This window comes from Leopardus geoffroyi, chromosome C1 (genome assembly GCF_018350155.1).
Source record: "Leopardus geoffroyi isolate Oge1 chromosome C1, O.geoffroyi_Oge1_pat1.0, whole genome shotgun sequence".
NCBI lineage: Eukaryota > Metazoa > Chordata > Mammalia > Carnivora > Felidae > Leopardus > Leopardus geoffroyi.
The window spans coordinates 184,078,749-184,092,029 of NC_059328.1; the positions used below are offsets into that span (position 1 = coordinate 184,078,749).

The 13,281-nt window shown below is 37.2% G+C and overlaps 1 protein-coding gene across 2 annotated transcripts in view; it reads left to right on the plus strand.

Annotated features, from left to right (window-relative positions):
- The window catches only part of LOC123599273 (MOB-like protein phocein), a 45,215-nt gene extending 42,685 nt beyond the window's left edge, over nt 1–2,530 (plus strand). For both annotated transcript variants that reach the window (XM_045480627.1, XM_045480626.1), the window contains 2 exons: nt 234–345; nt 470–2,530. In XM_045480627.1, the coding sequence (XP_045336583.1) occupies nt 234–345; nt 470–601 (244 nt within the window). In that variant the 3' untranslated portion in view covers nt 602–2,530. The remainder of the gene's footprint in view (nt 1–233; nt 346–469) is intronic.
- Nucleotides 2,531–13,281: the final 10,751 nt, after the last annotated feature.

The following is a 13,281-nucleotide window of genomic DNA, read 5'->3' on the forward strand; positions in this document are numbered from 1 at the left end:
TACAATACTGAGTATCTTAGGCACTGTGGTTATGTAGAAAGAGCACTGGCCCAGGAGTAAGGAACAGGGAGGGGTCCTGGTCCTGCTCTTGCCACTTATTAGCACTGTGACCTTGCACTGGTCACTTTTTTCCCCAAGGTTTAAGTCTCCACACTTGTCAATTGAGAAGATTAGACAACATTGTTCCTAAGATCTGTCCAGCTCTATGAATCTGATTTCTTTCCTATTTCTAGGGTTAGCATAAAGGAATCATCTGTAGCAAAACTAGGATCAGTATGCCGTAGGATTTACAGAATATTTTCACATGCTTATTTTCATCATCGGCAGATATTTGATGAATATGAAGTAAGTATATTTCACTAATTATCCTGATGCATTCTTATCAGAATGACAGTAATATACATGGATATTACATGTAGGCTTTTTTGGTTTTGAATAGTAAAATATCTTTTTTTCTTCCTCCCTACAGAATGAAACATTTTTGTGTCACCGGTTTACTAAATTTGTGATGAAATATAATTTGATGTCCAAGGATAACCTGATCGTACCAATTTTAGAAGAGGAAGTTCAGAATTCAGTTTCTGGGGAAAGTGAAGCATGAAGGGAATCATACAGAAAAAAATGTACTGATCACATAATTAACAATAATTATGTACTGTATATATATCGTTTAGACACATCAATCATGTATCCATATTATAGTTTCTTTGTTTAGTATAGGTTTTTGTATGCTGAGTGTTGCCTTTTAAAACGGGAAATACTTTTTAAGTTATTCATGAGCTGTATATTCACCAGTGTGGCACTCATGGTTTTTAAATAAGATTAGTATTATCTGTTTATAATGCCTGTTAATAAAAGAATTTACAGTTTGGTAAAATTGCTGCTAAACAATCATTGGATCACAATCCTCATCAGATAAACCTGTCTATGAAAAGATGAGTGAGCTTGAGGTTTCACACAAGCCATTTACTAAAGAAATAGTAATATTTTCCTTTGGTTTTACCCCTAGTTTAGATATTCTAGAAAATTCTGTAGTACATAGTTCAGTCTTAACTGTTAACTTTTCAAAAATGAGATGAAAAGTGCTTTCAAATTCTGTTTATAGTTTTTGATACACATATATGATTATGTGTATAATCCAAATATAAATGCAAATGAAGTATTAGTAATACCTAAATAATTTTACTGTGCTACATAAAGTATATTCTAGACCAGCATACTTGGAAAGGACTTACCTTTCTGCAGCAGTGGACTGTTAGATACAAGATGATGATAATGATAAGGCATGTAAATGGTGTTCCCACTGGAAACCTGCCCTGCCCTTCTCATTTCCCTTAATTCCTTACCCAAACTACATTAGCTGGGAAGCTTTTCACCAGACTGTGATTTAGTGTGGCTTATACCTATTTATATTTGTATTAATTGCTTACAGATTATACCTCATATTAGCAATTACATTACACTACAGGAAAAATGTATTGGCATAGGCTCTTGCTTATCTTTGTTTTGCAAAATTGTTCTAATTACGGAAAGCACTCTTTAAGATAGTTTGATTCTTCCTGTTAGTAATATTAATCTTTTCATTTAACCATCTAAGAAACATTTAAGAGTTGAAAAATATTGTAGTATTTATTTTACATCCCTTCCCCACAAAGTTTATGTTTGAATTATATGCACATGTGAGTCTTTTTTTGCAATAATTCACAGCTTCCAAGGGTGTTGAATGGTCATACATTTTTTTGACTTTGTTATAATTCAGTATCTTGAGAAAGATTCAACTGCAGATTTTACAACCTTTTCATCTACTGAATGCAATTTTTAACAAAGCACTGGAGGTCTTATTGCTAAACTGGTTGTAATGAGGCACTAAGATAGGGCAAAAAATTATACATGTAGTGAAGAAAATATTTTAAATCCATCTCTTGAACAGAATTAACAAATGAGAACTTTTTCATTTAAAGGGGTTATTTTGAAATGAAGATGAAAATGTATTCATCTTGATTTTTTTTTTTCAAATTTAAGGAAATAATTTATACCATACTATACAACAAAGGACGTGTAGCAAATATGTAGGAAATAGCAAACTGAGTGTGTATGTATATATTTATGCCTTTCCAAGCCTGGCAGTGTATTTGGCCTTGAACAGTGCTATCCCAGCAGCCAGTCGTTACTTTAACTCACAACTAACTATCTTTTTAAGAAGTTTTGTGTTCATAGTGAAAGCAATGTTGACTTTGAAATTATGCATTTATATTAATGTCACTAGAAACCAATGGGAGTAGTAATTTTTACACAAACTTGCTAAATATTGAGAGACTAAACTACTAAGTTAATAAATTATATATAGCAATGTAGCTGTTCTCTCTAGATGGTGTCTCACAATGGATTTCTGTTGCTTGATTATTTTCATAGTAAACATTTGAACTAAGGCCGTGGCTGGGATTGGTGATCTGGCTAAGTATATTGAAACACATTCTGAATAATAAGACTTGGTGTTAACGGGGAAATAAAGTATGTTTTTTCTTACTCATTCCATTTTCCCTGTACTGTGTGTTTGGAATTGATCATAAAAAAAAAAAATACCCCAAAAAGAAAACATCAGTTTGTAGGCTTGCTTTTGTATTCACATTGAGGTCTTACTCATACTCATTGTACCATGAAATTGACTCATTGTACTAGGTATAAGACCTAAATGAAACAGTTACTGTTTTTCCTTAATACTCTTTACAGAATTTTGAAAATACACATGTATGTACATAAGTGGTATTAAAAAATTAACGTGACAAAAGATTGATTTATACAGTAAATCTAAGAAAGGAGGAAAAGAAAACTCGCAGTTCTGTGCAATAAGGAACTTAGGCTGCGCTTTTTTTTTTTTTTTTTTGATTATCCAATATAGATCCCAAAATTAAAACTTTCCATGAATTTTGCTCCTATAGTCAACTCACTCTTAACTCACTCTTTCTCCTGTCATAACTGGGAAAGTAGCTAACTTTATGTTTCTGTAAGTGTCCTAGTTCTCTTTTGTGTGTACATTTTCCCTGACTTGAGGTGTTAACTTTGCATTTCTCAGTTTCTCAGTTAAATTCTTAATGAGTTAATGCTTTCTAATAGAATCAAATTAGAAATCCATGATTACATAGGGCAGCTGGGTGGCTCAGTTGGTTAAGCGTTCAGCTTTGGCTCAGGTCATGATCTCACAGTTTTGTTCATGAGTTTGAGCCCCATGTCAGGCTCTGTGCTGACAGCTGGGAGCCTGGAGCCTGTTTGGATTCTGTGTCTCCCTTTCTCTCTGCCCCTCCCCTGCTTGTGCCCTCTCTCTCTCTCTCTCAAAAACAAACATTAAAAAAAAAAATTAATCCGTGATTACATTGTTAGCAAGGATAATGTTACAGTTTTTTTAACTTGTTTTATTTTTTATTTTTAAAAATTTACATCCAAATTAGCATATAGTGCAACAGTGATTTCAGGAGTAGACTCCTTAGTGCCCCTTACCCAAATTTAGCCCATCCCCCTCCCACAACCCCTCCAGCAACCCTCAGTTTGTTCTCCATATTTATGAGTCTCTTCTGTTTTGTCCCCCTCCCTGTTTTTATATTATTTTTGTTTCCCTTCCCTTATGTTCATCTGCTTTGTCTCTTAAAGTCCTCATATGAGTGAAGTCATATGACATTTGTCTTTCTCTGACTAATTTCACTTAGCATAATACCCTCCAGTTCCAACCACGTAGTTGCAAATGGCAAGTTCATTTCATTCTTTTTGATTGCCGAGTAATACTCCGTTGTATATATACACCACATCTTCTTTATCCATTCATCCATCGATGGACATTTGGGCTCTTTCCATACTTTGGCTATTGTTGATAGTGCTGCTATAAACATGGGGGTGCACGTGTCCCTTCGAAACAGCACACCTGTATCCCTTGGATAAATACCTAGTAGTATAGTTGCTGGGTTGTAGGGTAGTTCTATTTTTAGTTTTTTGAGGAAACTCCATACTGTTTTCCATAGTGGCTGCACCAGCTTGCATTCCCAGGGTAATGTTACAGTTTTAAACCCACTAACTGATGTTAAATTCATTGTAATAGAACTAATTTGTTTTTTCCCTGGGTATTTTGCCCCATGATGACAGTTTTTTTGCCTGAAGGCTTCCTATAATTTTATTTGCACAAATTCTACATTTTATTTATATACCTTTTGAATACTTAAGTGTAGTTAAAAGGTTTCTTGGTGTTTTTCCTTGCTATGCAAATGTTTTAGTAAAAGTTGATTTTCATTTCTTGGGTGCAGCTAATTGTTGACTAAGACACTACTGATGTTTAACACATTTAGCTACTTATTTGAGATGGTCTAAAGATCTAAATGTGGCTTCTGAAAAAATAGGCATTATTAGTGTGGTATACACAATAAAACCAGATAACTGCCAAGTGAAACCACTAGAGGGTTAGATTACTCATCTAAAAGATTTGATTAGGAGACTCACTCTTAACATTTGGGGATACCTGGTATTTTATGTGGACTGGAAATCTAGCTGCTTCATTTGTTTGATTTTTCTGCTATTTACATTTATTTTTATAATACTCAAAGCTTTATATCAAATGGGAGAATCTAATGTAATTAAGCAGAGAATACTAATTTTGACAACCTACATTCCCAAAAGTTAAATACAATTGACATCCTGCACTTCTATCCATGAAGTTAGTAAGAAAGTGTTCTTTTTTTTTTTTTTTTAAATGCTTTATACATTGTTTTAAAAGATATTAGGGGCGCCTGGGTGGCTCAGTGGATTGCATGTCCAGCTCTTGATTTTGGCTCAGGTCATCTCAGGGTTGTAGCCACACATCAGGCTCTGTGCTGAGTCTGGAGCCTGCTTGAGATTCTCCTTCTGCCTCTCCCCTGATCTCTCTCTCTGTATCTCTCTCTAATACATTTTAAAAAGTAAGAGGTTGGGGTGCTTGGGTGGCTCAGTCGGTTAAGCATCCGACTTTGGCCAAGGTCATGATATCACTGGTCCCAAGTTCGAACCCCAGATCGGGCTCTGTGCTGACCACTCAGAGCCTGGAGCCTGAGATTCTGTGTCTGCCTCTCTGCTCCTCCCCCACTCACACTGTTTCTCTCTCAAAAATAAACATTAAAAAAAAATTTTTTTTAAGTTTAAATCAAGTAGGAATGATGGGATTGTGTCCTCATATTTTTCTATCATATCCCTCAGAGATAAACTGAAGGAGTTAAAGGAATAGTAAAACTCCTAAGATGAGAAAAGGGTGGGTATGGTCACTATTACAAATGAGATCCAATTCTGGTAACTTATTTATTTATTTAGAGAGAACAAGCATGTGCGTGCGTGCATGGGTGCCTGTGAATGAGGGAGGGGCAGAGGGAGAGAAAAACTCAAGCAGGCTGCATGCACACCCAGCTTGGAGCCCAACAGGGGCTCAATTTCAGGATCATGAGATCATGACCTGAGCCAAAATCAAGAGTCAGGTGCTTAATGGACTGAGCCACCCAGGTGCCCTTTCAGTAATTCAATGGAATCCTTTTGATTTTTTAGGGAAATCCCTACTTCTCTGCCCCCCCCCCCAAAGTTACAGTGTTTTTTGTTAATATAATTTATTGTCAAATTGGCTAACATACAGTGTGTAAAGTGTGCTCTTGGTTTTGGGTATAGATTCCCGTGATTCATTGCTTACATCCAACACCCAGTGCTCATCCCAACAAGTGCTCTAAATGCCAATCACCCGTTTTCCCCTCTCCCCCACTGCCCCGATTAACCCTGTTTGTTCTTATGTGTTTAAGAGTCTCTTATGGTTTGCCTCCCTCCCTCTCTGTAACTATTTTTTCCCCTCCTCTCCCCCCATGGTCTTCTGTTAAGTTTCTCGAGATCCACATATGAATGAAAACATGATCTCTTTCTAAGTTACGGTGTTTTAAAACCAGGTGTGTATAGGAAAAAATATATGCTTGCCTTGATTTGGGTAGTATTTAAACCACTTTAAAAATACTTCGTGCTTCTGGTTTTTTTTAAACATAATTTTGCAAAGCAAAAGAAGATCTTGGATTCTGATCCTTGAGATGACCATTAGTCAGTGATTGTATTAATTTTTGAAGTCTGCTGTAGATTTAGTGGCTTAATATAAACTTCTCTTACAGTTCTTGAGGTCAGAAGCTTGAAATCAGTTTTATTAGTGCTAAAATTAGGTTCCTGTTTCTTTTTAGAGGCTCAGGGGAAAATCCATTCCTTGCCTCTTTTATTGGCTGGAGGCTGCTGGCAGGCATTCTCTGGCTTGTGGCCACATCATACTACTCTCTCCTTCCATCATTACTAATGCCTGCTCTTCTGTAGTGATCTCTCTGCTTCCTTCTTCTCAGGACATTTGTGACTATGTCATTGGGCCCACCTGGATAATCCAGGATAATTTCCCCAATGCAAAATCCTTAATCACATTTGCAAAGTCCCTTTTGTATACAAATTAATATTCACAGGTTCTGGGATTAAGAAGTGGACATTTTAGTGGACTTTAATAAAGTGGACTTTATTCAGCCTACCACAACAATCCTTTCAAATTCATTGTTAATTCTCCATTTTATGTACTTAATTTTTAATCTGATTGTGGTACTTTTTATTTCTTGTATGTTATGTACTTGAGATGAACTTGGAATTTCTGCAATGGCAGCAATCTGACTCTGTAAGCAACCAAACATTCCAGGCCTGTTAAAATGTACCTGATTTTCCTCAATCAAATCAACCCAAAATGCAAGAGGTTATCCTCTCTAATGCCACAGGTAAAAGTTCTCGTATTAGTGTCATTATAAAACAAGGCTTTTGAATTCTACCAAATTATAAGATTCAACATGTTTCAAATAGGCTCTCACATTTAAACAAAACAAGGTAACTGCCAACTCTTGCAACAAAGCTGTTTAGAGGGAGGTCAGCTGAGGGCTACCCTCTTTCTCTGTTTTCCTCTTTATGTAGCTTTCATCATCCTCTGTGACCTGGGGAAAAGCAGGTGGTATGTCCCAACCCCACTCCTTCCTCTAGGAACTTACCCAAAGTGAATGTTGTTGCTATCACCAGATTTATCTCCCCCTCAAGAAAATATTTAACAATTACTGTTTATTGATTTGAAAGAAGTGTACCTTTTACCTCACCTCCTGCATTTCCCAGTGGTTTCCCAAATGGATGGCATATCAGAGTCATTTGTGAAGCTTTTACAACTCACGTCTTCCAAAAAGAAAATCTAAACTGCAATTTCCTCTATCCCCATATGTGAGTGTGCCCCATACCTGTTGGTCTGGAATCTTTAGGACACTTAGTAGGGCCATCAGGTGTGTGCAGTCTTGCTTAGCATATTCTAGACTGAGGAACATATTTATCTGTTTGGGAGCAACACAGACATTGAATCAGCCTTCATATCACCACTTAATTTGGGTGATTTGCTTAATTTTGGGAACTGAATCTAAAGTAACAGCTCTTGTTAGCACAACCAAAGGGCTCTGTGGTGCTGGTATTGGCAAATCCCAAGGAGAAAGATGAGAAAATATATTTAGAGCTAGAAAAGAACCTTAGGCATTACTGAGTTGAGCCTCCTTTTTTTTTGTCCTCTTGTTTTATCGATAAAAAAACAAAACAAAAAACCTCAACAAGAAACCAAGGCCACAGAAATTAAATACTTGTTCAGAATTTCCACAGATAGATAGTGCAGAGCTGGGGCCTCAGATCCCTCAATGGTGTGGAACTTAACGTAGAAAAGAAGAAAGGAGAAAAGTTCATCTGATGGGGTCTAGGAAACCAGCATCCCTTGCCACATGACTTCTCAGTAGTACAGTACCATAAACATGGGCCATCAGGTGATTGCCATTCTTAAAACACCCAAGTTAAAGTGCATGTTAGATAGGATTCTCTAGCTGGGTCCTAAAGTACTTCTTGGGGCCAGAGCTTAACAAGGCAGCCTTTATCTTAGTCTCTGGGAGCAGGTTAGAGTCAGGGAGTTGTGTGAAATTTTTTCATCTAATAGAGTATTTGGTACATCTGAGTGTAGTACACTAAATAGTTGGGAGGTTTGGGGACTTCCAAAACCCCTGATCTATTTCCAGGGCATATCTTAATGACTACTGTGATTTGGGCTGATTATAAACAGCCCCTTCTCCTGCTTACAATTCTAAATTAAAAGTAGGTCAGTCATCAACTGGCTAAAATCTCATTTGCCTTCAGCTTTCACTAGCTAATTTACAAGTATGCCAAAAGCTTCACAATGTACTCATTCTTCCCAAGGGCTTCCTATACAACCAACCACTAACCTGATGGATCTCTCAAGTTCGACCAAAATGTGCTTCTTTGAGTTAGAATTATACATTGCAGGTGTTGTCACTTGGCTATAGCCTTCTCTGTTTACGTAGCAAGTGATTTAATACAAAATACGGAAATTCAAATCATCACCCTTCAAAAATTCAGTCTATGATAATCTAGATCCAGTTGAGTGAATAAGCTGAGATGTTGTAAGCTATTAATGCAGAGGACATATTTCATGAATAGTTTCTCTTAAAAGAAGCCCTTTTTTCCTGGTGAAAAATACATTTGCATCTGTCTAGTTAGGTAAATGAACGCAGCATTCTAAGGACTGTATTTATGATCTTGAAAGCAAATTATAAAATAAACTTTAGATAACAGCTATGTAAACAGCACAGTTTCTGGAAACCAGAAATGAGACTGCTGGAGAAGAAAGAAAGAAAATGTGAGATGTCTGTGACCTTCAAGCATAGAGGAATAAGTTATGGAAAAATGCATCTTTAACTATAGATCTTCAATTTCTCCCTTACTAATTTTGGATTATCTTACAATATATAGTTTTTTAATTCTACATTCTAGCGTTACTTTGAGAAAACTGCCTTTATAATGTTAAAAAAATTTCACTGAGTAGGGGCACCTGGGTGGCTCAGTCAGTTAAGTATCCGATTCTTGGTTTCAGCTCAGGTCATGGTCTCACAGTTCATGGGTTTGAGCCCCAAATCGGGCTCTGCACTGACAGCTGGAAACCTGCTTGGAGTTCTCTCTCTCTCCCGCTCTCTCCCTTTCCCTCCCCCACTCTCTCTCTGTCTCTCTCAAAATAAATAAACATTAAAAAAATTTTCACTGAGGGGCGCCTGGGTGGCGCAGTCGGTTAAGCGTCCGACTTCAGCCAGGTCACGAACTCGCGGTCCGGGAGTTCGAGCCCCGCGTCGGGCTCTGGGCTGATGGCTCAGAGCCTGGAGCATGTTTCCGATTCTTTGTCTCCCTCTCTCTCTGACCCTCCCCAGTTCATGCTCTGTCTCTCTCTGTCCCCAAAATAAATAAACGTTGAAAAAAAAAATTTTTTTTTCACTGAGTATCTGAAGGTCCTCAGTCTCATAAAAAATTTCAGTGAACAACATGCAAATTTTGTGTGTGATAATACAGTAGTTCTCCCCCACCCTCACCCCCGCCATATCTGCGGTTTCACTTCCTGCAGTTTCACTATCCTGGGGTCAACTGCAGGCTGGAAGCAGATGATCCTCCCGACATCTTCAGAAGGTCAGTAGTAGCCTACTGCTGCATCACAGAGCCTATGTCATTCACCGCACTTCATCTCATTATGTATTTTATCTTCTCGATCATCACAAGAAGGGTGATTACGGTGTAAGAGGAGACTCCATTCACCTAACTTTCATTACAGTGTACTGTTATCATTATTTGTTAATTGTTGTTAATCTCTTGCTGTGCCTAATAAGTTAAACTCTATAATGGGTATATATATATAGGAAAAAAATACACTACATAGGGTTCAGTACTCTCCATGATTTCAGGCATCCACTAGGGCTGTTAGAATGTATCCCTTGCAGATAAGGGGGGGCTACTGTAATGGCTTATACTAATGTCCTATCCTGTCTAAAAAGGCTAGGATTTGTCAACAACCTCTGTTAAAATATTTTTGCTTATTCATATTAATAGTAAGTTTTTTCTAACCTATATTCATACCTTGTCCATTTATCAATCAATTTTCTTGGTGATGTATTTATGTATAGTTATTTTTAACACCTGAACATAGTTAAATTTGTTAATACAACAGGATTTAAAATAACTATTGATGATTTAGGGGAATTAGGAGGAGAGGGAGTTTTCAAGCATTGCTTGGGGCAAGGGAAATATGGTGTGTGGCAGAATGAGCTTGGTGGTGAGAGCATTATGGGTGGAATGAATGAGGTTTGCTGTTTCTGATTGAGATATCCACCTTTAGGGCAAGGGTGGAGACTAATAAGTTTTTATTATTATAATTCAATACGAGTTCCAGATATAGAGCAATCACTCTGAGAAGAACCCATCAGTACAGAATGGACAGCTCAGATTTAGCAAGATAATAGCAAGTTGAATGTAACTATATTGATCGATGTCACATTTCTGGGGCATGAGGAGAGGCCTGTCTGTGAAGTAAGGGGTTAAGTGGCAGAAGGGTGGGCCTCATTAGAAGGAGTTGCCTCTCAAGGGTGTCTTTCTGGCTGTCAGGGCCCTCCAAATGGAAGGCATCATTATCTCTGCCACTTCTCAGACACCACTCAGTTGCAAGATTCAAGGGCTCACCAGTACCCTAGAGCTTATTATGTACTCACGCAGAAATAAAAATCATTGCTTAGCTGGAATCAAAATGGAGTGTGAAAAGTGGTCAGAGATGTGGCCCGGAAATGTAGTGGTGATGGTGAATGGGATGCCAGGTGGATATCGACAGGACTAGACTTCTCTTGATGTCAGTGTCCTCTCAACCTGTGAGTTCCCGATTGCCTACTCTCTTCCAGTGCCTGTGGCATCCTGTATCTACTGATAAGGGCCCATCAGTAACCCCTAATCTCAGGTCCTGACACAGCCATGTGCTACTTTGCATGGTCTGAGATCCTGTGCCCTGAACTACTGAAGACCTTAAAGTCAGAGAATTTTAAGATTTTTGTAGGTTCATAGATTCTACCCTGCACAAGACCAAATAAATTAAAATGTAATCCCATTTCAAATTAAATGCAATTTTTATATTTAAAAATATAAATTTGAACAGCTTTTTGTAATTGATTTTAAGAATTGGGCTCTCTGTTGGTCACTTAGTTACAATAGGCTGTGGTTTCTCATCAGTAATCACACATTCTCTGGGATTTCTTGGAATTGAGAAAAGCTAATTTACACATTATTTTCAAAATTAATGACATTTTTATGAATATGAAAGGAAATAATGTTGCTAAATTTTATATTTTATAGCTGTTTAAATATTTTAGTTTTGCAGTATTATTTTTTGAGCCATCATATTTTTTTAACTGGTTTCAAACCTTTTTTGGGATCCCTGAAAAGTTCATAGGTCTTCATGTTTAAAATGATCTGTTTATAATTTTCTAACACAAACACAGGCTATTATTAGAAATATTGTCATTATTTCATCAAGTATCATTTGCTTAGGGAAGCCTTCCCTGACCTTGAATATGTTAGGTTTGTCTGCTATATGCTCTCCTAGCAAATTTTGCTTTCTGTAAGAGTTATTTCCTTCCATCAACTACAATTTTTGATTATTTCTATTATTATTCATCTTTCTCCTCTGCTACCCTGTTGATCCCATAAGGGCAAGACTGCCTGTTTGTTCTCTAGTCCCTAGCATGGCATCTGACCAAGAATCAATAAATATGAATGAGTGGATGAGAGCATGAACCTGCAACTTCTTACAGGGGTTCTGTTTCAGGAGGAGGGCTTCATCGCTGACAAGGGCCTGAGCACTGAAAACTAAAAAGCATTCTTAAAATATATCTTCCTCCATCTTTTATTAAAGATGTCTGCCTTTAACAGCACTTGCTCTTGGCTGCTTGGCGTCCGGCCCTGGATACCTGGCTCTTCTGGAGATCCTGGGAACTACCTCATATACTTGACAAAGTAGTGAAGAAACTTTTTATTAGCTACTTAGAAATATATTTAAATCTTTGGGGATATTCAAAATTTAAAGATGCCCTATGTTTATTCTGGAGTTTCCCAGGAGTAATCTTGTTCACCACACTAAAAGGAACTTTTTTGAAAACTTAAAATTAGACATTAAAAAAAAAATAAGGATTTCAATTTATTGAGCACGTAACTAAGTGTCACGAACTGGTAAGTACATTCCCACATGATCCCACTTAATCTTCATACAATTTAATTTGTTTGTTGCTCTCCCAATTTAACATACAAGTAAACTGAGCTTCAAGGTGGTTGTTCAGTGTATACAGGAACAGGTGGTAGGGCCAGGATATGAACTCAGTCCTGGCTCCAAAGCTCAGGCCTCTCCATTTTGCTATGCCAGCTCATATGTTTCTGAGCATTGCTGCTACCATTTTTGGAACACCCCATTAGTCCTTGTTTGAGTAGGATCACATTAGGCAGTATGTGTTGAAATGGAGTGACTTACCCAAATGAGGTATTGCTTTTCTTTGTAACAAGCGCATGGGTCAGCAGTCCTGGACTAGTGCAGCGGCTCCCAGTCCTTCATCCATGTCCCAGGCTCCTTCTGTCTTTCTATCCCATCATCCTCTGGGCCTGCATCCTTAAGGCTAATTCACGGTTTCTCCGCGAGAAGGCTGCTCCTTTCCAGGCTCCACACGCTGGCCTACACTGGGCATTATCAATCTTTTTAAGACTCTGGCAACTCAGTGAGAAGAAAAATGACATCTTTTGGGGGTGTTTTGCAGTATTTTATTAGTGAGTTGAAATCATCATTTTTTTTTGGTTATTTATGCTTCTTTTTTTAAACTATTTGTTTTTGTGTTTGCATTTTTTTTCTATTTGGCTGTACATCTGTTTTTTTTTTTTTTTTTATGTCATACCGTATTTATTTATTTATTTATTTATTTTAGTGGTTCATTTCTTTAATTGAGACGCAATTGGTATACAACATCATATTGGTTTCAGGTGTGCAACATGACAGTTCAATATTTGTATCTATTACAAAGTGATTGCCACACTACATCCAGTTATCTACACACAGTTACACATTTTTTTTTCTTGTGATGAGAACTTTTAAAATTTATTTTCTTAGCAACTTTCAAATATATAATACAGTATGTCAACTATAGCCATCATGCAGTACATTACATCCCCAGGACTTTTTTTTTATACATATATATGATTTATTTTCAAATTGGTTTCCATTGTACATCTGTTTTTTATTAACATCTCTTTGTGTATTTAGAATATTGGCCCTTTGTCATTTGATCATTTCTTGATTCCAGTTTTTTGTTTACCTTTTGATGTTGTTAATGGAGTGTTTTTCTG